The sequence below is a fragment of the Microtus ochrogaster genome, chromosome 18, assembly GCF_000317375.1.
Source record: "Microtus ochrogaster isolate Prairie Vole_2 chromosome 18, MicOch1.0, whole genome shotgun sequence".
Classification (NCBI taxonomy): Eukaryota; Metazoa; Chordata; class Mammalia; order Rodentia; family Cricetidae; genus Microtus; species Microtus ochrogaster.
In genome coordinates, this window is record NC_022020.1 from 20672948 (window position 1) to 20700203 (window position 27256).

General features: G+C 49.2%; 1 protein-coding gene across 1 annotated transcript in view; it reads right to left on the bottom strand.

The window, feature by feature from the left end:
- Positions 1–27256, bottom strand: part of Myo7b (myosin VIIB) — a 65209-nt gene that overhangs the window by 33791 nt on the left and 4162 nt on the right. Inside the window, exons 2-15 of the mRNA XM_005355863.2 lie at positions 25477–25590; positions 24427–24579; positions 22808–22992; positions 20029–20150; positions 16890–17032; positions 15049–15162; positions 13160–13313; positions 10866–10942; positions 9862–9981; positions 9555–9697; positions 8159–8369; positions 7628–7763; positions 3153–3316; positions 2001–2138 (exon numbers count right to left, since the gene is read on the bottom strand). Of these exons, the coding sequence (XP_005355920.1) occupies positions 2001–2138; positions 3153–3316; positions 7628–7763; positions 8159–8369; positions 9555–9697; positions 9862–9981; positions 10866–10942; positions 13160–13313; positions 15049–15162; positions 16890–17032; positions 20029–20150; positions 22808–22992; positions 24427–24579; positions 25477–25590 (1974 nt within the window). The remainder of the gene's footprint in view (positions 1–2000; positions 2139–3152; positions 3317–7627; positions 7764–8158; positions 8370–9554; positions 9698–9861; positions 9982–10865; positions 10943–13159; positions 13314–15048; positions 15163–16889; positions 17033–20028; positions 20151–22807; positions 22993–24426; positions 24580–25476; positions 25591–27256) is intronic.

The window sequence follows — 27256 nt, forward strand, 5'->3', positions numbered from 1 at the left end:
AGCTCATAGGGAGTGACATTATTGGGAGGTGTGTCCTTGCTGGAGGAAGTATGTCACTGTGGGAGTGAGCTTTGAGGTCTCCTATGTTCAAGATACCACCCAGTGTTTCAGACCACTTCCTGTTGCTGGTGCAAGATGTAGGACTCTCAACTCCCTCTCCAGTACCATGTCGGCCTGCACACTGCCACGTCCCACCATGATGGCAATGGACTGAATCTTTGACCTGTAAGCCACCACAATGACATGTTTTCTTTTACCAGAGTTGCCATGGTCACGGTGTCTCATCACAGCAATAGAGACCCTAAGACAACTAGCTTTTATAAAACAGCCTCGATACATACAGTTGTGTTCTATTTAATGTACTATTTATCCATTAGACTTACATTACATTTATCTATTGTGTGTGTACATGAGTGTGTGTGTCAATGCGCATGCGGGACAGAGCGTGTATGTGGGGGTGAGAGGACAGCTTGTGGAAGCTGGTTCTCTTCTTCTGTCATGTGGGTCCTGGGACCAAACTCCCGACATCTGGCTTGACAGCAAGTTCCGGTACCCATTGAGCCACTTGTTAGCCCAGATGTAATTTTCTTTTGGGGCTGGAGATGGCTCAGCTGGTAAGGTACTTTCTAGGGAAGTATGACAACCTGCCTTTTGAGCCACTGGAACCCACATTAAATGCCACCTCACCACCACCACCAAGCCTAGGCATGTTCCAACAACACAAGTGAAGGGAGGAGGAGGTAAGCAGATCTCAGGGGCCTACTGGTTAGCTGGTTTGGCTAAATCCACAAGCTCTGGGTTCATTGAGACACCCTGTCTCAACAAATACAGTGGAGGGGCTGGAGAGGTGGCTCAGCAATTAAGACAATATGTTCCTGCTAAGACCTAAGTTTAGTTCCAGCGTTCATGTCCAGGAGGCTCACAATGACCTGCAATTCCAGCTACAGGGACTCTGGTGCTCTCGTTTGGCCTCCATAAGCAATTGCACTCACGTGCACATGTGCCCACGTAGACACACATGCATACATACACATACTTTTTTTAAAAAGGGGGGTGGTTGTTGGAGAGATGGCTCACTAGTTAAGAACACTGACTGCTCTTCTAGAAGACCTGGGTTCGCATTCCAGCACCCATATTATGGCTCACACTGTCCATAACTCAGTTCTAGGGCTGTTCCAGTTCTAGCTCCACGCTGGCCTCGATGGGCACCAGGCACATGCATGGTGCTTGTATACATCCAGGCCAAATATCTACACCTATAAAATAAAATAATTTAAAAACTATATAACTTGGAGAGCAATGAAAAAGATACCAAATATCAAACGCTATCCTCCATCACACATATGTGCACCCCCAATACACACATGCATACGTATGCTAACATGTACACACAAATACATTATTCCCCTATGACACAGTTTTTAGTTATTTTATCTTTGCAAATCCTATTTCCTGGTTAGGGGAGTCCTTGTGCTTACAGCCTTTTGGGGAGCAGGTTCTTTAAGTCAGGGAATCACAGGAGTCCACCTTGTCCCTACCACACAAATGAGTCACCTGTGTCAGAACATGAGGCCAGACTCTGACCAACAAGAGCACAGCATGGCATCCTGGAGTCCTAGACTTCCCACTAGACGTGCTTGCTTGTTGGAGCTTGCCACTGCTGATCACCCACCTGCAGAGGGCAAGTTTTGCCTCCCAAAGACACTTTGGGCCATGTGGGCATTCTTGTGACCACAGCTTCATTGCTAACTGCCTCTAGACAAGAGTAAGTCTGACTTCATGGAAGATAAGAAAAATGAGGCTCAGATCCTGGCCAAGCATACACAGCAGATGACGGGAGGGCTAAAAAGCTAGGGCGTGAGTGAGCTGAAGCCGTGCAGGTCACTGAGCTGTGACCCGGGGACGGTGGACAGCTACAACTTTGGCCATGCCCTGGACGTCAAACTCAGCCCCTCGGTGCTGCACCCCATTCGGGCACACCCCCAGTCTCTCCTAGTTACCAGCGGCTTCTTGTACTCATTGGGTTTGATGCAGCGGATGAAGTAGGGCTGACAGTTGGTCAGGATTCTCATCAGCTGATCCAGGGACTGCTTGAACTGGCCTGCGAGGGTGAGTGGGCGCTTGATGGAGTCTGATGGCTGCAAAGAGAAAGCAAGGGTCACAAAGGGCAGGGAAGTTATGCCCAGGGAAGTGGGGACCATGCCACAGCGAGGGCTGCCACCCAGGACAAATGAACACATTTCTTCCATCGTCCTTCCCCATGCCTTCTTTCCTTTTCTTTTCTACTTCCTTCTCTTCCCCTCTCCCTCTGTCCTGTCTTCTTTCCTTCCTTATTTATTTCCTTTCTTTTTTCCTGCATACATGTCTGTGTGAGGGTATCGGATCCTCTGGAACTGGAGTTACAGACAGTTGTGAGCTGCCATGTGGGTGCTGGCAATTAAACCCAGGTCCTCCGAAAGAACAGCCAGTGTTTGTAACTGTTGAGCCATCCTTCCCGCTCATTTCCCTCTCTTCCTCCTTCCCTCTGTATTTCTCTCCTTCCCCTTTTTCCTTTTCCTTCCTCTCCTTTCTCTCCTTCCTTCTCTCTCCCCTTTGTTCCCTTCTTCTCTCCTCTTCTCTCCTTCACTTCAGCACAAGCCATGTTGGGTACCAGATGCACACTGGGGATGCTGCATGCTGGGGATGCTGCACTCTGGAGATGCTGCACTCTGCGGATGCTGCACTCTGGGGATGTTGTACGCTGGGATGCTGCACGTTGGGATGCTGCACACTGGGGATGCTGCACTCTGGGATGCTGCACTCTGGGGATGCTGCATGCTGGGGATGTTGTATGCTGGGATGCTGCACTCTGGGGATGCTACACTCTGGGGATGCTCACTCTGGGATGCTGCACTCTGGGGATGCTGCACGCTGGGATGCTGCACTCTGGGATGCTGCACGCTGGGATGCTGCACACTGGGGATGTTGTATGCTGGGGATGTTGTATGCTGGGATGTTGTATGCTGGGGATGTTGTATGCTGGGGATGTTGTATGCTGGGATGTTGCACGCTGGAGATGTCGTACGTAAGGGACTCCTAGTGAATAAAGGCTCTCCCTGGTCCTATCTGTCTGGGACAGTGCCTTGGAGTGAGGGTGGCAGGTAGTAGCTCACCTTGAAGAACTGGTTTCCTGCCTTCAACTGGCGGATGGTGCCATGGCCCATCTTTGTTTGTGGTGACTCCAGGTTGAATATCTCCTTCAGGAACTTGTTTTTGGAGGACTGAACCAGGTTGAGGATGTCTATGCTTAGCACGTCTCGGTTCTTCTCCAGAAAGCCTGTGCAGAGAGCAGGGCTACCCTTCAGACCAATAGAGCCATGTCTCCCATCCCTTGAGTAAGATGAGAATGCCCGGGGGACTCTAGAATGTTCCCCCAAAGCACTGTCTATCTTCCACTCAGAACTTCTGTCTCCACCAGCACCGTCCCTTCTGACCTCTGAACTCTCAGATCCCTGCATCTCATTCCTGTTCACCACCGCGGTCTAAATGAATACAGTTATTCTGCTTCTGAAGTCTTGGGCATTCTGCAAAGTTTGGCGTTTTTCCAAAGGGAACACTTCGCATTCAGAAACGAGGGAGGATAGTGTTTTGGGCTGAACTGTATCTGTCCTTGCTTCCAGTACTTCTGGACTCAGTATGGACAGCCTGTTTGAAGAGAAGTCTGCATGCAAATGTGCATGTTTGTGTCGGTTTGGTACCCATATGTACCATGTATACACATATATGTCAGAGAGCACGTATATGGAGGTCAGTTGCTGTCCACAGTATTTTAAAGCCAGAGTCCCTCATTAGCCCGGAATTCATCAAATAGGCTAAGCTGCTCTCCAGAGAGTCCAGGGGTCTGCCTCCCCAGTGCTGGGGTTACAGGCAGCATACTGTGTCCAGATTTTTTCTTTTTTCTTGTCATGACTTTTCTTGTCATGAATTGGACCCAGTCATCATGCTTGCACAGAAAGCACTACTGACTGAGGTGAAATGATGAAGGTAAAATCAGGTTATGAGGGTAGACCTTGACCCAGTATGGCCAGTGTCATTACCATGTGAGGTCACAGGGAGAGATGGTTGCCTATGAGCCATGATCATATGAGGTCATGGGTATAACACAGTAGCCCAAAGGAAAACAATACACTTCAGCATTTGTGTTTATTGCTTTATGTTTTTTGAGACTAGGTGGCATATAGCCCAGGCTGGCTTCAGATTAGCTTTGTAGCTGAGGATGATCTTGAATGTCTAGCCCTCCTGCTTTCATGTCCTGACTGCTAGGATTCCAGGCATGTGCCACTGTGCCTGTTTACATGGTGCTGGGGAGCAAATAGTGGGGCTTAATGCCTGCTAGGCAAGATTTGGAGCTAAATACCCAGCCCTGCTTTTGCTTTTTAAAATGTATGTGAGGTGTGTGTGGGTGTGTGTGTGTGTGTGTGTGTGTGTGTGTGTGTGTGTGAGAGAGAGAGAGAGAGAGAGAGAGAGAGAGAGAGAGAGAGAATGGGCATGAGCACGCCATGGTGCCTGTGTGGAGATCACAGGACTCCCCTTCTGTCTTGTTTAAAGCTAAATCTCTTGCTATTCAACACTATATACACAAGGCTGTTGGCCCTTGAGCTTCCAGGGATCCCCCTGTCTCTGTGTCCATTTCAGCACAGCAGTGCTAAGACTACTATGGATGGGAGATGAGTCTCATCACAGAAGTGTGTGGTTTTCATGGATTCTGGGTATTCTGAATTAGGTCCTTGTGCTTGGAGAAAAAAGTTTCCTGAATCTTAGCATCCTCTTTGAAGGATGTTTTTTGCCTTCCACCCTTCTCTCTCCTTTGCTAAACTGCTGGATTACACTCCTAAAGCTAGCCACCAAGGTCCATTTCCTTATTTGGCCCCCTTCTCTCCCCAGGCTGACTACCAAGGTTCAGCTATGGAAGTATTGAAGTCCAGCAATCAAAAGTCCCATTTTAGCTCATCTAATTAACCTGTCCAGTCGGCATTAAACACCTCATCCTAACACAGGGTTTACCCCTTCTCTATATAAACCATCATTTGCCTGTAGGCCACATACATCTCCTCTCTATCCAGAGGCAGTCCTTTGTCTCTCTGGGGCAAACATCCCTTCCCCTTCTCCCTTGCCCCTTTACTACCCTCTTTCTTGGCTCTAATTCCCTGCCCTGTGTCCCTCTAGAGCAAATAAATCTCCTTCGTGCTGAGAACTTGGTCTTGATGTGTCCTGTGCCAACTCTGGTCCCTTCACTTGTAAGTTTCAGTCACTTCAAAACAAAGCAAAACAAACAAAAACCCTCACTCTTGAATACTTAGGGGTGTTGGGGGATGGGCTCCGTGTCCTCTTTGGGTTCTGGGACTATGATTGCTAGTACTGGTTGTCAATTTGACTACATCTGGAATCAATTAAAACCCAAGCAGCTGGGCATACCTGTGAGGGATTTTGCTTAATTGGATCACGTGACATGGGACTACCTGCCCTAAATCTGTATCATTTGAGGTCAGAAGACCCATGTTGGCTACACCTTCTAGTGGCAGCTTATACAAAAGGACACAGAAGACGGAAGCTTTGCTATTTGCCTGCTTGCCCTCACTCTCTGTGGCAAATTCAGTCGTCCTGTGCCCAATCCTTTGCTGGTATTGGAACCTACTTCTTCAGGATTACAACGGAGACCAAAGACCAACTGGGACAGCCAGCCTCATGGACTGAACAATGACCGGATCCTTGGTCTTCCTGTCAGGAGACAGCCATTGTTGGACCAGAGTCTGTAAACTCCTCTGATAAGTGCCCTTTTAATATATCCATTAGCTCGGTTCTTCTAGAGAACAGTGACTAATACAGGAACTCTCTCTTTCTCAAGAGCTTAAACCGCGGTGTCAGGGACTGTGAAGGAGCCCCATCTTCCCAGTTTTCCAACAGAACTCCCCCACCTCCAGCACCCTGCTTCGTCTCGGCATGTTATCAGCCTCCCTCTGTCTCCCTACAGGAAGAGCATGCAAAGATTGCTCCTAGATTCACGTCTCTACTTAGAAACTTCTACAGATGATGCTTGCCTACTCTGCTTTCCTGACCACGAGAGCACACTGGCCACCTTCCCATTCTTCTAAGCACAACAGACTGACTTCGCTGACCTTTCTTTCTCTACCCAAAATCGTGACCTGACTACAGCAGGAAGTTAACCCATGGAACCAATGTCTAAAAGGAAAATCTAAACCTCTTGTAAGACTACGTATGAGAGGAGCTGGGGGTCTGGCTCAGCTAGTAGAGTGCTTGCTTAGCATGCATGATTCTCTGGGTTCGATTCCCAGCACCACAAAAACTGGGCATGGTGGTGCAAATACCAGCACTTGGGAGCTGGAGGTAGGAGGATCAGGAGTTCAAGGTGGTTTTCAGCCACACAGTGAGTAAGGCAGCCTGAGCTACAGGAGAGTCTGCTTTATAAAACAAACCAGAAATATGCAACAATCAAAGAATACGTAGGAGAAAGCCAGGAGAAGCGCCTCATGGAGTAATTCTAACACTCAGAAGGCAGGGCTGTAGAGGCCAGCCTGGCTATGCAGTAAGTTCCTGGGCAGGCAGGGCTGCATAGGGAGACCCTGTCCCTAAAGAAAAGCAATGAGAAAGAAAGTCTTATGACACTAGACTTTACAGTGGAGTCTAAGCTATGACACAAGCGACAAAAAGACAAGAGATAAACCAGACTTCTTTAAAATCAAACCTTTGGTACCATTAAGAAAGTGATATGAAGCCAGGCATGGCAGTTTACAGATGTAATACCAGATATGTTGGAGGTACAAATAAGCAAGCAAGCAAACAAACAAACAAAAACAAGACTCAAGGAACTGAGATATAGGCACTTGCTGCCAAGTCTGATGACCTGAGTTTGGTCCCTAGAACACACGTTGTGGAAAGAGAGGCCAGACTCCTGCAAGCCATGCTCTGATAACACAAGTTCAAAAGCATGTGGAGAAGTTGGCACTCCCCTACATACCTATGATAAACATAAAACAGCACAACTACTTTGGAAAGAGTTTTGTGGGTGCTCAAAGTCTACACATGACCTAGCAATCCACTGCTGGGTATTTGCTGCGAGAATGGAGATCTACGTGCACACAAAACCCTGCACTGGATGTTCGCAGCTGTGCAGCTGTGCTATATAAAATAGACATATAGTGGAAATTACTCAAATATCATCAGTTGAAGAGAGAAACAAAATATAAGCCAGTAACACAGACTATTCTTCTGCAATGGCAAGAAACAATGGCTGGGGAGTGGTGTCATTGGAAGCGCTAGTGTGTAAGTGTGAGCACTTGGTGCTGATCCCTCACACCTACATTAACACAGACAGCCCTCAAAAACCTTAGAGTAAGTGAAAGAAACCAGTCATGAAGGGCATAGATGACACCTGCAATGGTTAGTGTCTTGTCAATGTGACAAACTCTAGAGACAACCTAGTAGACAGGCCTCTGGACCTGCCTGCGGGGGATCATCTTGATTGCCTTAGTTGAGGCAGATAGATCTCCCCACAGTGGGCAGAACCATCCCCTGGCTGGGATCCTGGACTGTGTGACCCCAGGTGGGTCATACACAGAGCTGGGCTCACCTTCTGCCTGGTAGTATACGTCACCCGCAAAGTGCACAATTCCAAATCGGGTGTCATGGATGTTCTTGGGTCTTAGGAAGGACTTGTTGTTGGCATGGACACTGTTCAGTTTCTGCAGCATCGTGACGTCTGTCCCCTGGAAGAATCCAGATGTTCTAAGGGCTAAGGCCCCAGAGTCATGAGGAGGTCAGGAGGCCAACCCACAAGAGGCAAAACAAGCTGGGTTTAGGATGACTTACAGCTCACTATTGGTGGACAACTAGCTCACATTGGCTGGTGCCTTGTGGCAGTGAAGACTCAGGAACAGAGACTAGGGGCTATTCCTTTGTCAACTCTCCTACTCTAGCCACTGGACAACCATCCAGGTCCTTAGCAGTCTGGGAAGCCTTCCTGCAGGAGGTGTGCTATACGGGGACTTGTTAGGCAGTGGCGGTGGAGTATACCCTCCACACTCAGCACCATGGAGTTTCTTGACATCAGAAAAGAGACTCGGGATGCAGGCTCTACTCTGCGGGAGATGCAGACACATACCTGTGGGAAGCGGCTCTCCTCATCTAGGAGGGAGATGACACTCATGGGCTTGACGGCCAGCAGGTCTAGGATGGGCTGGTTGTCCATGTAGTGGATGTAGTTCCAGCTGATGTTCTCAGAAAGGTACTCCTCCTGCTCCATTGTGAACACATGCTTCACAAAGAATTGCTGGAGATGCTCATTGGCGAAGTTGATGCAGAGTTGTTCAAAGCTGTGGAATCGCCACCACCATTATCTTAGTGTGGAGCAGGGTCAACTGGGTACCACTGCAGCCTGGGAAGCCCTGGAGTCATGAGGCATCTTTACCCCATGAGGCGGCTGTGCTGTGGGCACCCAGAACCTCTAAGTACATGCTTCCTTTTCTCTGACTCCAGGGGACTATCAGGGCCTGGACTCTGACCTTAAAAGCTCTGGAAGAGCACCCCTACCTTCACTTCCTTGCTGGCTGCCTGCTGCCTTTGACTCCCCTTTGGGTATCACCTGCCCACATTTGCTTCTCTTGCCCACCTAGTTTCCTTGCCCAACCCTCACCACAGTGGCATCTGGTGACAATGCCCACACCTGCTTCCAGCTGTTCTGGGACACTAGATCAGAGACGTTCAGCCTGAGCTTACTCATTTCCAAACTCAAAGGCCAGAGATGACCTACAAGAACTCCTAGATGAGTCAAGACTATTGACTTCTGCTACCACCCTGACCCCATGTGCGAAGTCACCGGAGATCGGGAAGTGGTTCACGGGGTGAGCAATGCTGGGGTAAGCTGACTCTTGGAGATGGCTTTTAGTTTCACAGACATCTTTGGGCAGTGGGATGTTAAGATGTATGCAGGCTGTATTTGCAGGAAGGCCCAGACTTGCTTGCAGACACCCTGGCATTATAAGCTGGGAGTGTGAAGTCCTTGCTCTCAGCCTAGTGGGCAGGGTAAGGTCGGGGAAGGGGGACAGGTACCCTCAAGCTTGGTCAGAATCACTGCTCATGGTGTGTGTCTGTGTGTTTCTCTCTCTCTCTCTCTCTCTCTCTCTCTCTCTCTCTCTCTCTCTCTGTGTATGGATGCACTGTGCATGTGTGTGGTGTGCGTGGGTGCATTGTGCAAGTGTGCATATATGTGTGTGTGTGGAATCTACCTCAGATATTGGGCCTCGATGCCATCCAACCTAGCTTTTAGAGACTGGGTGTCTACCAGTTCAGATAGCCTGGCTGGGCTGCAGGCCACATGAGTCCTTCTGTCTTTACCTTCCCATCACTGGCATTACACACATGTGCAGCCACTATTCCCAGCTTTCCCCATGAGCTCTGAAGGAGACTCAAGCCCACATGGCAAGCATTTGCTGACTGAGCTGTCCTCCTCGCCCTTCATGTTCTATTTCCAGAAATAATGGAGGCTAAGATCTTTATACCTATTTTTCTCAAAGTTTTCAAAGCCAAATATGTCCAGGAGACCAATGGCCCTCCGCACACTTCGGGGATCCTCGCCTGGTGGTGTGAAGATCGTAGCATTGATCTTCTTGACAATCCATAGGAAGAGGTGCCCGTAGATGCCCTGGGGAGACATGGGGTGAAGCTTTGCTCTCTGAGGCAAAGGAAGAGGCCATTACCCAGAAAGGCTGCATGCAGATTGCTGACACTGGCCTCCCAAGGGATGTTACCTCCAAAGCTGGGACCCGCCCATCCATCTCTGTCCTGCCCTGCCCTGTGGCTTTGTACCTTGACAAAAGCGTCTCTTCGGTCTGCAGCTTGTGCAATGTTCAAGGGCCTGGAGACGTATTCTCCACGGATGGGGATTGTGTGTTTGATCAAGCATTCTCGGAGAGCCTGGAACTGCACCTGGGAAGAGAGCAGGCTGCATCATTTACTTGCGGGGCTGCATCATTACCTGCGCAGCAGAGCCTGGCTTGGAACTCACACCTGTTCCTAGTCCCTCTTGTGACCAAAGACCCCTTGATGGTGGGTAATGTTTTGGACCCAAACCAGGGCCATGGGGGTGGGGGGGTCACAGCATTGGTCTCTCTCATGAGTGCCTTTGCAATGTTTGTGGAAGACTGCCTCTTGGTGAACCTGAACATGCTGGTCTCCTGGGCCTGGGAAAAAGAGCAAAGGAAGGTTGGAGGGGAAAGAGCCCTCCCCACCATGCAGAGAAGACAGAGATGGCATGAGCCAAGTTTTGGAGCACCTGATATAGTTTGAATGTGCGCCCCTGAGTTGGACATATGACCCCCAAATTTGTGTGTCAGTGATGTTTGGAAGGGGGACTTTGGGAGGTGACTGGTTTGTGAGGCTTTCTTTCGCTTTCTGGGACTTTCTGTGCTAAGCCACAGACTAACTTGGACCAGAAAAATGCACAAATGATGTGGAATAAGACAAAATGCACACTCTGATGGGCATGGGGCTTGAAGCCCAAGAGGAACCCATAGTGAGTGAGCAGGTGAGAAGTAAAGAGGTGGAGTATAGAACCACTGGAAGGTAGGGAGGGTACCGAACACAGGAGGAAGACATGTCCACTGAAGTACACTGGTCGCTCATCCTGTCCCCACCCTGGTGCTTGCCCCCAGGAGTCCGCTGTATGCAGATGGGCTGAGAACCTGGGAGAGTGTGGGAAACACACATGGGGAACTGGACAGGGCTATGAGAATTAGGTTTTGGACTCTGACAGCCGAAGCCCCCAAGGTTTCTCACAAGACTCCGAACTAGCGGATGTAATGATCCAATACCTCTAGCAAGTTCATCGCAAAGGAGAAGGCTGGAGTTTCCATCAAATCAGAGGAATCCAGGTTCTCGAAGACCGCAGCTACGGAGAGAAGCAGTAGTCTTGAGAGAGGACTCTGATGTGATGCATAGAGGGCCCAGGCAGGCTGTGTCTACACCTTAGCAAGCACTGTACTCGGGAGTAAACCACATCTCCCGGAACCTCTCCCGGAACCTCTCTCGGGAGGCTGAATGTCCCACTGACCACCAGTCATTAGCAACTTAGCTGAACCCGTGAAACAGGCCATGGTCCCCTTTGTCTGCCTGGTTAGGACCCTGGGACAATGTGGGGAGACTGAGCAGACACTGGTACTTGGGAGCCTAAATGGGGTCTGTTATGAGAGAAGACAGGCTGCCAGCTTCCATGGCTTCACTCTGCTGTCCTTAGTAGCCCAGGCATGTATGTATTTGTGAAGTCAGGTGATGTAGTAGCGGAGTGCCACCCGGAAGCAGCAGTCTCTTGACTACATCTCTGCTTCTAGTCCCTCCTCTTTGAAGGAAAGGCTGCCTATCAGATACAGAAGGTGTTTAGTCTTAACTTTAAAAGCTATGAGAATGGAGTGTGTGGCATCATGGAAGAGTGCCTGCCTACTGTGCGTAAGAATCTGGGTTCAATAGCAAGCATCACACAGCACACACACACACGCACGTACACACAAACACACAAACCTACTCAGTGCCATATGGGGACAGAATGTAGGCAATAAAAGGTAATTAAAAAGCAAAAAAATGGCTTTCATAAAACTTAGAGTGGGGTGTGTGTGTGTGTGTGTGTGTGTGTGTGTGCGTGTGTACCTGTCCATGTCTGTGCACATATGTGTGACCAGAAGTCAACAAGTGGCTTCCTTATATTTTGTGTTTATGTGGTATGTGCACATGTGTGTAATGTATATGTATGTGTACATCATTCACACATGTAGTGTGCATGCATTAATATATGGATATAGGTGCATTTACACGTGCACATATGTAAGTATGAAGGCCAGACATCAATGTTGGGTATCTTTAGTATTGCTGGACATCTTATATTTTTTGGGATGGTGTCTACCACTGAATCTAGGACTGGTGGTTTGATTTGACTGGCTGGCCAGTGAGCCTTAGGGACCTGCCTGTCATGGCCACCACCCTCTCACCGTCACTAGTGTTACAAAAACACACAGATTCCACCCTACGTTTTTGAGACAGGGTCTCACTGAACCTAGCGCTCACTCACTTTAGCTAAACTGACTGGTTAGTGAGCCTTGGGAATCCTCCTGTCTCAGGCTCCCCACCACTGGGATCCAGGACTTTTGTGTAGGTTCCAGAGATCCAAACTCAATCCCTCAAGCTTGTGTGACAAACATCTGTCCAGCCCCCAGGCCTGAGTTTTACTCTGTCTAAATCTCTCTATCTGGTCTGAGCCAGGCAATCTTCCCACCGCCTCCACATGCCATGCCTGCCTTTCTTTTTCATCCTTCCTATTTGTTTCCAGCTGTATGCTGGATTTGTGTCTGAAAAACTATTAGAAAGAGTTATTACTGACCTAGATTATCAGCATTTTCCTCCGGAGAGAACTGTCAATCATGGCCAGTGTCTCAGGATGCCACCGGCCAGTACCGTTTAACCCTCCTAGTGCTTTGACTTCTTACAGATTGGTTATGTGGGTTCACAAGTGACTTCATATACTTTAGTTCACCCTGGCCATAAGTGGGTAACTCTCTGGGGTCCCCGCTAACCATGGAGTGACTTACCTGACTCTTTTAAACGATCTTTTGTGTGGGTATGTGTGCACCTGTGGAGGCTGGAGGTTGATGCTGGAGGTCTTCCTTAACCATTTTTTGTTTTATTTTTCTAGACAGAATCTCTCCCTGTACTAGAGCTCACTGTCTCAGCTAGACTGGCCTGTCAGTGAGGTTCAGGACCTTCCTGCCTCTGCCTCCCTTCCACTGGGATTGCAGGCACATGCCACCATGCCTGGTTTTTTACATGGGTCTTGAGGATTCAAACTCAAGTCCCATGCTTGCATGTCAGCAGCCTCACTGAGAGCTGTCTGCTCTGTCCAGGGCCTGATTCTTTCCCTGTAGGGACCCATACTTTCACGTCTTCTCCTCAGACCTGTGAGGACTGCAAAACCATAGCCATATTTTTAGGATGTATTTTTCCAAGACTGAGTTGAATTGCATGGTCCTTCTGGCACAAAGACCCAGAGACTTCGCCCTCCTACTGTCCTATCCCTCCCCTTTTCTCCCCAGGAGTGTTAGCAAGACAAGAGCAACATTACCCATAAACCCCACATTCCCCAGGTGGAGGATGGCTGCCAACAGCTTGCTGATGTCCCAGTTCTCAGAGTCTGAGAAGTGGAGGATCTTCATGGCTGAGCGAACGTGCGCGTAGTCCTTGGCATCGCTGAGCCCCTCGTAGGATGTGCAGTTCCCCTACGGGAACAGGACACTTCAGCTGACAGAGCCACCCCAGATCTCACCTACCCCAGCTAGGAGCCGGGAAGGACAAGACAGCTTAGGAAAGTTTCTCCAAAAAGTCAACTTATAAGCCCTGGGTGGACTCAGAAGGGCAACATCCGTGTAACCAAACTTAGCGAAATCAATCAACCAACCAACCAATCAATCAATGGGTTCCCAGAGGCAAGACCACACAGAGGTTCTCTAAGATGTGTGTGCCCCTTCATTTGGCTTTTAGACTGTTGAAACAATAGACCCTAAGAAACAGGAATTTCATCTGGGAGACAAAAAAGGCCAGTGCCAGCCAGGAGATGTGTCACACGGCTCTGACAGTTGCCAGACCACCTCTTGTGAGGACTGGATCTGCTTAGTTATCCATAGCTCTTGCCTTCCATTTAAAGCTAGATTTCACGTCAGGACCCCACATACAGACCAGGCTGAAGGACACTCGACTGTGTGCCTCTTCTGGGTGTAGCCACATTGAAGAGATCTTTCTCTGCCCTGTGCCTGATCTCTTGTCTGCTTCATTAGTCTATTGAGGAGAAGGGGCTGAGCCTGGCTTGTTAGAGGTGCCAGGAACCAGGCTCTGACCCTGACAGCTCTGCTGGCACCACAGCTAAGGCACACCTGGGCATTGCAGGCAGCCCTGGATGACCATGAGTGAGTCCCTTCTCTGGGCTTCTGTTCATCATCCAGCCATCTTGAGCCTGGCCTGTCTCTAGGGCATCTAGTGGGCTCTTTCCCTTAGGAAGCACTTCTCAACTCTGACTACATAGCAGGGCCTGTGCTCCTTGCTAGGAGTTACAAACCAATGACCCATAGTTCTTCTTCACAGCTATTGTAGATCTGAGAAAGCAGACAAGAGACCAAAGACCTGCCGTGGGCTCTTACCAGTGCTAAGACCAAAGAGGCCAAGCCTGGCCCTACTGGGAGGTAGAGAAAGTTTCCCTGTAGAAGGTGTCTGAGCTGGACTTCTCACAGGGCAGAGGTTGATGGGACAGAGTTGGGAGGTGGGGCCCAGAGGCTACTGCAAGGAGGGTCAGATCTTGGAGAAGTGTGAGGTTGTGCCAAGGGTCTCGAATTTATAGTAACTATTGCTTATCAGAGAGGTTTGTGTGGTGAGACCTCCTTAGCTGCGCATAGAAGATAGAGTAGAGGTCAAATCTGGTCACTGGGACACCCCAAAACACAACTCCTGCCATGTTCTAGGCAAGGACTGACTAAGACTTTGAAGTATTGACGACTACCTCAAAGTCAAAGGGGTAAGAAAAGAAAGTGATCCAAGGGGTAGAACATGTCACTCATAGCTGCTTGAATCTCACTGTCCTGGAAAGCAGGGGTCAGGGAGAGCTCAGTTCTTGTTCTGAGAGCTTGTAGTCTAGGTGAACCTCCAGGGAAGAGATGAATATTCTATGGATAACCATCTATTACCTACTGTTCTGGGAACCTCTTGTAGGCCTGGAGAGCTTCAGAAGAAGAAGGGGTGTGTGGGAAAGAACCAGAGCCTTAGCTTGGGGTTCCAGGAGTATACAGAGTGGAAGAGAAATAAGAGTTGGGCCACTAAGGTGGTCACAAAATTGCTTTCCAACAGGAGGGAAGGGGACCAAGCACTCACCTCAGGGCCCAACTAGAAGAGAAGCACCTCTGCAGTCAAGATCGAGGTTTGAACATGTGCTAACACTTCCCTTTGGGAAGAGGAGTTGGGGCTCACCATGGTCAGGTAGTGGTAGTCAGAGGGCATGCCCAGCCCCAGCAGTTTCTTTTCCTCTGGGCTCATCCCCATAAGCATGCAGTAGAAAATGTGATAGTTTCGTTCCTCCGCAGCCTAGGAGGAAGGACATCGGAAGGGAAGCGTGAGCAAGTCCCACAGAATGTCTCCAATTTCAGCTTGAAGAACTCCCAGCCACGTGTGGCTCTGCCATTTATGCAGGACCAGTTTGCACCCCTTGGTCACCTGCGTTCTAAGCAGCAGAAGATTCTGGATACCATCTGAGGAGCCAAGAGTCTAGCCTGGCCTTAGACTGACCTTGACCTCACTTCCTAGCCCAGAAGGCTGTCCAGGGCTCTGCAATTCAGCGTTTCCTGGGATCTGTAGTCACTCTGTGACCTCTTAAGAGCTTGTGGCCGTGAGCTTGTGTAGATGTGAGGTTTGTTTGTTTGCTTTTTTGTTTGTTTAGTTTTTTTGAGACAGGGTTTCTCTGTATAACAGCTCTGCTCTGGCTATCTTGGAACTTGCGCTGTAGACCAGGCTGGCCTCAAACTCACAGATCCGCCTGCCTCTGCCTCATGAGTGCTGGGGTTAAAGGCACCACCACCTGGGTAGCTATGGGGTTTGTACATGCTATTTATAACCATAACCTCTCTGTGAAAATTCAGACTCTCATCTGTGTGTGGTATCATGAAATAAGCTTTCTTTCTACTTTGCTTCTCCCCTTCCTCAAATCTCCACTTCCCCCTCCACAGAAGCACTTCAGGGCTAGCGTTTCTTCTAGACCTTAAATTCATTTATAAGATTTGCTTATATAATCTATCTATATATAGTTCTGTTTGTGCAAGAATGTGTGTTCTTGTGTGTGCGGGTATGCATGTACGAGCATGAATATGGAGGCCACAGGACAATCTTAGACGCAGTTACTTGGGAGTCTGTCTTTTTTCTTTGAGACAGGGTCTCTTACTGGCCTAGAACCAGGAAGGTAGACCAGGCTGGCTGTCCAGAAAACCCCAGCGATCTTCATGTCTCTGACCCCAGCCCTGGTCACATGGCCTTCTATTCTGTTATCCAGCTCCCTCTGTCACAGTTTCCAAAGCACCTTGCTGTAGATTTGTTAAAGCCAGGCCTCAGTTAATTCAAATGAAGGTGAGGCTTGGTAGGCACCAAAGAATAAAGAAAAGAGGATGAGAAGTTCAAAGTTGTTCCTGCACCTACACAGCAAGTTAAAAGAAAGGAAGAAAGAAGGAAGGAAGGAAGGAAGGAAGGAAGGAAGGAAGGAAGGAAGGAAGGAAGGGAAGGAGGGAGGGAAGGAGGGAGGGAGGGAGGGAAACAGAAAGGCAGAAAGATAGATATGTTGGAGCTTAGAGAGGTGGCTCAATTGGTAAAACATTTGCCATGCAAGCGCAAGAACATGAGCTCAAGTCCCCACTACTCATGCAAAGCTGACTGTGGTGGGGTACACCTGCAATGTTAATGCTGGGGAGGCAGAAACAGGATGCCTGGGCATACTGACCAGGTAGTTTTATTGAATCAGTGAGCTTGAATTCACTGAGTGACCTGTATCCAAAAATAAGGTGGCAAGTGATAGAGGAAGACATTCAAGATTGGCCGTCCGGCCACCACACAAATGTGCACACGTTATATCTGCACACACACAAACATGTATCCATGCATACATCACATATGCATATGTGCAAGTTCTATGGACAAGAAATTCAAAGCTGAGAAAATGCAATTGTTCCCTTTGCAACAATATTGAGAGGCACATGGAATCCTGGAGGTGACAGAGGCGGGTGGAGCGTGACAGTGAAGAAGCCCCGCCCCTGGGGGTGGAGTCTCACCTGCCGACAGACTCTGGACTTCTCCAGAAGAAAGTGCTCAATGCTGGCACCCTCGATCACCCCGCTGGGGTTGAAGTGGATGTCAATGTACTTTCCGAAGCGGCTGGAGTTGTCGTTGCGGATGGTCTTGGCATTGCCAAAGGCTGCGGGTGGAAGGGGCAGAAAGGAGACCATTTCCATTTATTTAGGGATCGTCTGGGTCTCAGAGGAGGTGGAGGGGAGGTCTGGAGTCTAGGGTTCAAGGATCAACAGTAATGCAGTTGTCCTTTGGGGGAAGAAGTTTATTATTAGACAGAGAGACAGACAGCATGACCCCGACACTCGGCAGCTGTCTGAAGCCTTGAGGAGAGCTCAGGCCCCCATGGCAGAGGAAGGGGAGGTTTCCTGCCTCATAGTTGAGGAGTGGGCTGCATTTGAGGAAGGAATGGGGGTGTGGGGAAAGAGAAGAGGAACACATCCAGTTGGGGTGTTGGGCTCATCACATCAGTAGACCCCCTGGAGTCTATGACCTTGAACAGTAAACACCCTTGGGAAAGTGAGAACCGCACCTGTCTGTCATTCTGGAATCTAGGCACCTGGGGAGAAGGTTAGGAAGTTAGGAGTTTACAGCCGAACTTCTGGTAGGGGCCTTGGTACTTCTTTTCAGCAGCGTGAGAAAGAGGCTGCTTCAGGTGAGCGTGGCTTGCAAAGCCCATAGTCTAAAATCTGACAGTGGAAAGCTTGAAGGTGAAGGCTGAGGAAGGCTGTCCAGGTAGGCAAAGGGCGGTGCAGGAAAGTAAGCTGGTCAGAAGTCAGGGGGCTCTTATAGAGTAGGAATCTGGCCTGAGTGTAGACACAAGGGAAGAGGTAAGAAGGCTGGCCCAGAAACTGTGAAATCTAGGCTCAAAATTTGAGGCTGCCCCTCCTGCAAGTGCCTCTAGGGGGCAGGGAGACTTCTGGGGCCAACACAGCAGGTGTGTTACCTTTTCTTTTCTTTTCTTTTCTTTTCTTTTCTTTTCTTTTCTTTTCTTTTCTTTTCTTTCTTTTCTTTCTTTCTTCTTTCCTTCCTTCCTTTCTTTCTTTTTGTTTTTGTTTTTCAAGACAGGATTTTTTTTCTGTGTGTATCTCTGGCTGTCCTGGAACTCACTCTGTAGACCAGGCTGGCCTTGAACTCACAGAGATCCCACCTGCATCTGCCTCCCTGAGTACTGAGATTAAAGGCATATGCCACCATCGCCTGCCTCAGGTGTGTTTCTTAAGCGGGCAGCCAAAAATACATATACATATGAGCAACACTAAATAGACTTAGCATGTTGTATTCACACACACACTGAAGAAGATGAGGCTGGAGCGATGGATCAACAGTTAAGAGCACTGACTGTTCTTCCAGAGGGTTTGATTTCCAGCACCCACATGGTGGCTCACAATCATTGTACTCCAGCTCCAGGGTACCTGACCCCCCTTCTGGTCTCTGCAGGCCCTGCAAGAATGTGGTGCATAGGCATATATGTAGGTAAACCACTCATATACATAAAATAAAAATAAATATATAAAATATAAGAATAATTATAGAAGAAGAGGCCATGAATTTAAACAGAAAGAGATAAACTATGTCCAGCAACTACCAAATCTGGGGCCAAGGTAACAAATATCTGGGCCACCTTTATCAGGGACTACACCCAAAGGTGGGGCGCTGGCACCTCCACATGCATGCTCATTCCTCCAGATGATTAAAAAAGTAAAAGTGGGGGAGAAAATGGGGGAACAGAAAGAGATAAATTGTGTCCAGTAGTGGCCAGACCTGGGGCCAATGCAACAGGTGTGTGGGCCACCTTTACCAGGGATTACACCCATGGGTGGGGCACTGGGACCTAACACAGCTCTTCTAAGGGGAAGTTTGATCAGAGCCTGTCTTTAGGTTGGTCTTTTGAGATCCCTATAAAATGCGACTTCAGGGCCTCTCGCTGTGAAAAAATGGTGGCTGTGCGGCATTAGCCCCGATGCAACCAAGGTATCCAGCTTGACCTCCTCATTGTCCAATCCTGATTCCTCTCTTCCCTTCCCAAACTATCCAGTCAGCAGCTGAGCCTGAATCCTTGCTCTGCATACTCCTGCTTCTTCCTCTTTGTCTTCTCTAGGGTTCCCTGTTGCAGCCTTAATGGTAAGTAACCCAGAAGCATCTTCTCAGGGACCCAGAAACACAAAGACGTTTTTCAAAGTGGCTTGGTCTTGGGACCCCATTTAAAAAGGAAAACTGTACCGCCTCAACGTAAGGGGAGGAGCTCGGTACCACCTCAACTCGATGTCCCATGCTTTGTAGAAGCCCACGGGAGGCCTACCCCTTTCTGGATGGAGATGGAGAAAGTGCAGATGGGTAGGGGGATAAATGGGAAAGGGCAGAAAATGGGAGGAGAGAAAGGAGGGGAAACTGGTTGGTATGTAAAATAAATGAAAAAATGTTAAAATTTAAAAAATAAATATGCATTATACTGCACATGCACACACACACATATCTGTAAAGGAATACTATTTTTCCCTTTGGGGCTGTGTGTGTGTGTGTGTGTGTGTGTGTGTGTGTGTGTGTGTGTGCAGTATGGCCAGAGATCAACCTCAGGTGTCATTCTTCATCCACCTTGTGTTTTGAGAAAGGGTCTTTCTCTGGGATCTGGGATCTAGGCTCCCCCGTTAGGCTGGCCTGGCCAGCATTTGACCCCCCAGGGATCTGCCTGTTTCTGCTTCTCCTATGCTGGGATTACAAGTGCCACTGTGTCTGGTTTTGATGTGGCACTGAGGATTGGATTTAGGATCTCATGCTTATATGGCAAGCATTTTCCCAGCTAAGTCATCTCTCTACAGCCTCTCCTTTTGGTTTTTACTGAGATAGGGTTTTGTTATGTAGCCCAAGCCTTAAATTCAAGGTCCTCACATCTTGGTCTCCCCAGAGCAAGGTTATAGACACATGCTACTACATCTGACTGAAATCTCTGTACATCTGGTGGCAAATGCTCATCATGGAAGTTTAGAGTAACCACAACCACCTGTCTCCTTTGTGCTGCCTGGGGACCGCACACCACTGTCACCCTCCCTGGCTTGAAGGCCATTGTGGCTATTACATGTGGGGAGGGCCGTTCCTGTCCAAGTCCTCAGGATCAAAACTCACCTTCCAGGATGGGGTTGGCCTCCAGGACCTGCTGCTCAATCCACGAATGCTGGCCGCTGACTGTAGCCAGGAACTGAAGGATGAGCTTGGTGGTCTCAGTCTTCCCAGCCCCAGACTCGCCACTGCCAGAGAATGCAGGGAAATTTAGCTCACACAGAGACTTACCACCACCTAGTGCCTCTTCACCCTCTAGAAATTTTTGCCTCCATCCCTCAGGCCCGTATCTGGCCTATGCTGACAGAGACACATTTGCCCATGAAGAAATCCAACACTGCATTTGCCCTGAAGTCCCCTGGGCATCTCAGACTATCTGATGCAGGCATGCCCGACCTGTGGCTGTGGGCCACCTGCACTCCAGGATGACTATGATGTCGCTCAATACGGTTGTAGAAGACAATGTCCCCGAGTGGAACACCCCTGGGAGAAGCCAGTGCATTGTCTTTTCTTCCCTGCTAGGCTGGAAGACTCTTGGCACCACTGTAACCTGGGTTATTCCAGGGCTGCCTTGCAGAACAAGTAAGGTGAGTCCGTGTCTTTCAGATGACAGTGCTGCTCCCGGGCAGTGGCATCTATCATCTGGACAGACATCCAGAATCCTAAGTTCCATCAGCAAGGAGCTCTGTGTGATGGTTGGTATTGGTTGCAAACTTGACAGGCTCTGGAATCGCCACGGAGACAAGCCTCTGGGCACGTCGGGGAGCATTTATCTGGAATGGTTGCTTGAAGTGCAAAAACCTACCCTACACATGGTTGGCATCTTCCCAAGGACTGGGGTCCTGGGCTGAATAAAAAGGAACAATCAAGCTGAGCTCCCTGACTGAGATGCCAACTGACCAGTGGCATTACTCCCTTGCCTTGGTACCTTCTCCACCATGACGAAACTGTGAGTGCTTTTGTCCTTCCTTGCTTTGTTAGGTGTCTTGTTGCGGCTGGCGCTGGCTCCTATGGCAGGACTCGTGGGACTTGCTCACTGTCCTAGAGAGCCAGCTTTGATGCCAATATCCAGTGTTTCTTAAAAAAAAAATGTTGTGCCTATAGTCCCGGCACTTAAGGAACCAGGGGTGAGAGGATCAGAAATTCAAAGCCTTCCTCGGCTACACAGAAAATTTGAGGTTAGCCTGAGCTACTTAAGACCCTGTCTCTGAGAAACAAATACAAAAAAAAGTGATTAGGTAAAAGATGGGCTGATGCCACTTAGGGTTCCCACCCTCCTGAGCCACCCACTCTCCAAGCCTGGTTTTCTGTGACAGCAGCCAAGGGAAGGCTAAGAGGCCAGGGCCAAAGGAGAACCCAGGCTAACTCAAGATGCACAGAAGATCACCAAGAGGAGCCAGGCTCCAGGGAGCTTGCCCTTCTGCCTGACTGTTGCAGCAAGGCAGGGAGGAATAGATAAAGACAGTTAGGTTCTAGAATGCCTCCCTATCTTCTCCGGAGCCCTGAATTTGAATTTTCTATCTATGGACCTGTAGCAGAAAACAGGGACTGGAGGAAACTCACCAAAGCTTAACATATGAGAGAAGCCAGTTGACAGAGAAGGCCTGGAAGCCCTTCCTACCTATGCTGTGCACAGCAAAGCACACGTGAGAAAAGCTCACGTTACTACAGGGAGAGGGGCGGGGCTATGTAAACGACCTACAAAGGGCTCTGTGGCTGGTGGCCGGCTCTTTTAGAGAAGATGATTTCCTCCAGCTCAGTATCCACTCCCACTCTCGGGAGTGTATTTCCTTTCTTTAAAATGATATCTATTTCTAAGCATGTAGCCTGGGACCCAAGAGCTGAGAAACTTCAGCAGGTGTTCTTGGGGCTTAGATCCATGCCTGTAACATCATCGGGGAAGAACATCGACCTCCCCAGTTAGGGCTTGGGTGACTTGGAAGCATGAAATGCATCCATGCTAGGATGCCGTCCTATGTCCTTACTCAGAGAGGCAGCCTCTCCGTCACACTCTCCTTCAACGCTCTTACCACTTGCTGTCAGGCCACTGTTGTGTGACTATGAGCCCTCAAGCAGAAGCTGGCATCTCTTTTACCTGCTGTTGTTTCCTGTGTTAGGACAGGGAGGGCCAATATAATCTTTTTGTTTATTATTTACTTTTCTTTCCAAGACAGGGTTACCCAGGCTGGCCTAAGTCTTGCTATATATCCAAGGATGAACTTGAATTTCTGATCCTCCTGCCCCACGTTCTGAATGCTGCAGATTACAGAGGTGCACAACTACACCTGGTTCATGCGGTGGTGTGGACAGAACTCTTTGCTTTAGCATGCTAGGCAAACATGCTAGCAGCTTAGCTACATCTCTAGCCTGGGACACAAAAAAAATTTTAAATGAATAAATAAAAAAACTCACGAATAAGTGAGTAATGATTACAATATCAAGTTAAGGACTCTGGGATCAAATTCTTACTCTGACTCTGTTTCTGTCCACAGTCTCTTCCCTCAACAGGAGGGTCTGTGCACAGGGAGGTCAGTCTGGGACAGGCAGGGAAGCAGAGGGACATATGTCCCTACTAGCCCCCAGAGACCTCAGACTATGGAAGATGTGTCTTTAAAGAACATATCCTTAGGGTGTAGAAAACATGTCCTTAGGATGGGGAGAAACATGTCCTTGGGTGTGGGGGACATGTCATTGGGAGCAAGGCAGCAGGAGCAGTTCCGGGCAAACATCTCTGCTAAGAACTATGGTTAAGAGAGGCCCTGGGAGAGCCTCAGGGAGAGGGGTGTGCCTTTCTTTCCAGGGCCCACCAGGCCCTGGAGGCAGCAGGGATGGGGCCTGAGCTCACCTGATGATGCAGCACTGATCCCTCTTGTTCTTCTTCATGTTGAAGTAGCAGCTGTTGGCAATGGCAAAGACGTGGGGCGGCAGCTCACCCATGTGGTGGCTGTAGTAGAGTTGTACCTGCTCCAGGGTGTACAGGGGCAGCATCTGGAATGGGTTCACAGCTACCAGGATGGAGCCTGTATAGGTCTGGGGAAGGAAGTAGGTGGTTAGCCCTTGCTGATCCTAGGAACTTCTGGCTCCTTCCTCTGGGAACATGGGGTAGCCACTAGGACGGTGAGCTTCTGGGGGCTTGCTGCCAGTAACTATAGATGTGTAGCACGGTATCTTGTTTTAGAAAAGGCTCAATCAAAATGGGTTGAGTGTATAGATGCGTTTTTAGCTGTTTCTTTTTGAGATCTCCATGATGGCTGGGTGACATCTGCTACCCCGACGGACCCCAATCACATGTTCTACGTATTTTCAGCCCAGGATACAGCCTGCTCTTGAATACCCTGCCTCCGCTTAGCACAGCTGCCCCTGTGGAGGGGAGACCAGAGAGCCCCACAATAGGCCTCTTGATTATTCTTCTGAGGACCTGTGAAGAACTCCTGAAGGAATACAGAGGAGGTGGTGCTCCAAACGTGCAGTCCTAGCAGCTTTGACATGCTGGGGCCAGAGAAGAAGCACACTGCCCCAGCAACCCTCCCTGAAGTTTGCCCCCTCCTCTAAGCCTCCCTTTGCTCGTGTTCCCCAGTTTACTCCCAGGCTAGCCAGACTGCCTGCTCAGACCACAGAGGAAAGGGTCCCAGGCAGTGACTCTCTGGATCACATCCATTTGAACAGAGCCCTGAGCACCCCAAGAGACACTGATGCCAAGCCTAAACTCCATCTCGGACTTCTGGAGAAGTGAGATGAGCGTTGGGTCCAGCCTCCATCCACTGCCTTGTTTGAAAAGAGGATCCTCATCTGTCCATACGTTCCCCTCACCCTGTGGAAGGGATCCTGGATTTGGACTGTCACAAGATTCTATTCCAAGTGGGTAAGGGTCTTCTGTTGACGACACTGTCTCTGCAACATGTCTGACAGGGACTAAAGGCTATGCCCACCCCGCCACCCTCCAGTGTCCACCCGGCCTATCTGATCAAGGCTGCTCAGCACAGAAAGAGAAGAACAGACTCAGTGGGAACTTATGGAAGGGCAGCACTTATTGGACATCTACTGTGTGCCCGGCACTGTGCTATCTCTCTGCACTAGCCTCCCAGTCCCCAGGGTATGGTATTCCCAGTTTTACTTGTTTTTTTTTTAAGTCTCCTGTATCCCAGTCTACATGAATCTCAAACTCAGGTAGCTGAAGATGACCTTGAATTTCTAACCCTCATTCCAACACCTCCTAGCACAGAGATTACAGGTGTACACAATTATACCTAGTTTGTGTGTTGGGAATCGAACCCAGAGCTTCATGCATTCTAGGCGAGCACCAACTGAGGTAGCTCTCTAGCCTTGCTTCTGCTTCTTTGGGTTGGTAGCAGAGACTGAAGAAGCCCAAGCACCCAACCATCTCACTGAGTAAGGAAGGGGAGCCGTGCCAAGCTCCGACCCCCTCCCCCAGCTTCCCCGAGGACACCACACCAGTGAACTCACGTAGATCTTGTGCTGCTGGTAGCGGACCAGGAGGTTGTGTACCACCCCTGCCTCGTTCAGGTCACCTAGGCGGATCATGTCATCCACTCCTTGGGCTGAGTTGGGGTGCATGGGGCTGAGGGTGTTGAGGTCCGCTGCAGAGATCCAGTGTTCCTGTAATGACAGGCACAAACTCTCCACAAAGGTGAGCCCTCTAAACCCCTCATCCTCCATAATCTCAGGTTTCTAACCGGGCTTGATCTTGGTTTGAGTCAAGGGATACCTATGGCAAAGTCAGATCCATCTGTGGCTTTGGTCAGCACCTGTCTAGGGACTGGGCTCCTTGTGGAGCTGGGCCTGGAGACAAGCTTCCTATAGGTTTGTAGGAACTAGCAATAGGGAGTTTGCTTTAACATCAAGCTGCCGTTGGAAGCCTTGAGAGTTCTTGAAGTAGAATAGTGCAAGTAATAGTAGCTTTAGCATTCAACAGCACTACTGAAGGAAACTGGGTTTTTTTTGTTGTTGTTGTTATTGTTTGTTTGTTTTTACTTCCTTCCAGTCTTTGGAACTTCTAGGTAGTCAGAACCTTCCTTTGCAGGCCATTGTCTACGTGTGTCTCTCCTGATAGCCCCTGGGGGACAGGGATGTCAGTCCAAGGAGGAGTTCAGTGACTCATGTTTGTCCCTTCACTGCCTTTGGCTGTTCCTGTCTTGCTCTGATGGATGAGCTTGACTGCTCTGAACTGTCCACTTCTAACCTGGACATCTGTGTCCCTTCCTCCCCTGCACACCTTTCTCACCAAGATGTCGCTCCTGCCTCTTTTGCTCTGCACGTCAGTCTTTGGACCTCCCTCCTCCCTTCTTCAGCCCATCTTCTCACTCCTTCCTGCTCCACTGACAGTTCTCAACTGTTACTCTCAAAACATTTTCAAGACAAATATTTCCTTCCCCCTGTACAAGACTCCATTGTGGTCTATGCTGCCTTAGGGATAAATGGATTTTCTTGATGGTTTTGTCAAGCAAGTGCCTGAGCCCAGTGAGGAGGGATGTGGAGAGATACCCTGATACCAACCTTGCCCTCATCATCCTCAATCAAGACCTTTCCCAGTTTTGTCTCTTTGACAATGCCTCCAATGGCCACACCGGTCTTGCTGGTGGAGGGAGGGTCCAGCCACACATGATCACCCTAGAGAGCAGAGAAGGGACATTCGTCTGAGTCATAGCTCCCTTCCCTTTCCCACTAGAGACTTACATGTCTTGGGGCTGTCGTCTGCAACCCCAAGCTCCCTGGTGGCAAGGGTTCTCTCCATCTCTTTGCCCTCTCCCTCGTCCGTTCTCAGAAGACCCTTCACCGCTAATCAAGCTTGCCTGTGTCTATGCTGTCTAGACCAATGAACTCAGCAGGGCTGGGGCTCTGCCTTGCCCACAGCACCTCTTACTAAGAGGGAAAAAAATCAGAGGAAACAAATAGCATCCAGATAATCACGGGAGGCAGTGAGGTGGGGGGTTAAAGAGAGACTGTCCCAGACTGGAAAATGGAGTGCTGGGGAGATGAGTTCAATCCCTGGCACTCACCTGTTTAAAAAAGCTGGGCGTGCTGGTGTGTGCTTGTAATCCCAGTGCCAGGGAAGTGGAGACAGGAGGATCTCTAGTGTTCACTGGTCAGCCAGCTGAATGACTGAGTCTTAGGCCAGTGAGAGAGCCCGTCTCAAAACCCAAGGTAAAGGTGCTTTCTGCCAAGCATGATGACCTGAGTTTCATCCCCAGGACTTACAGGTCAAAGAAGGAAACCAAAGTTGTCCTTTGGCCTCTATGTGCGTCATGTGTGTGCAAGCATATGTAGGCTCACACACACACACACACACACACACACACACACACACACACACCAAATATACAAGTAAACAAAATAAGTGCAATAAAAACCAAATCAAAACAAAGAAGACGGATGGCATGTGAGGACCTCCATGTCCACGCTTATGCATTCCCTCAAGCCCATACATGTGTCCCCTCAGCACATAAACATACCCATGCGCACCATTGTGAACGGAACAGTAAACATGAATAATCCTGAAAATGGCACAAGAGTGACGTCAGCTTTTCTACTTGCATCCTCTCAAGAGTCACCGTAATCAACAAGGAGAAAGACAACAGACAGAAATCATCCCTCATGACCCTGGGAGATGTCTGAGCTGTCAGCAGACAGGAGACCCTGGGAGATGTCTTCCCCAACAGTTTGGGGGCTCTCTGGGATTTCAAATTCATAGCAGAGAGTGCTGGATCCTCTTACTCAGGGGAGATATACCCCATTCCTATTGTAGCGTCGCCCACCCCCAGGACCTAGGGTAAACAACACTCTTTTGGATCAATAAAGATACCAGATCAGAAAGTATCTCAGCAATGGGGGAGGGTTGGAAAATACCATGGCAACCAGGTAACTCATGTGTGCATGACCACAGTAGGTATGGAAACAGAAAAATGACAAAGTACTTCCTGATTGGTTGGGACATCCTGGAGGTTGAATGAGAGTGGATGAGATGTGCTGTTGACACAAATGTGGGGTTGTGACCCATAGCTTCGTGGGTGTCCTTGCTGACTTTTTTTTTTTAACCAAAAAATGACAACATAGGACAGCTTTGTCAGAGACAGGCAAAGCATTCACCATCAGAACATGAAAGAAAGAACCTCCGTTAGTAGAAGTTGCGAGTCTGATTGGTTATCAGAGAAATCTCTATGGCATGAGGTTAAAACTAATAGTTTGCCAGGCGGTGGTGGCGCATGCCTTTAATCCCAGCACTTGGGAGGCAGAGGCAGGCAGATCTCTGTGAGTTCGAGACCAGCCTGGTCTACAA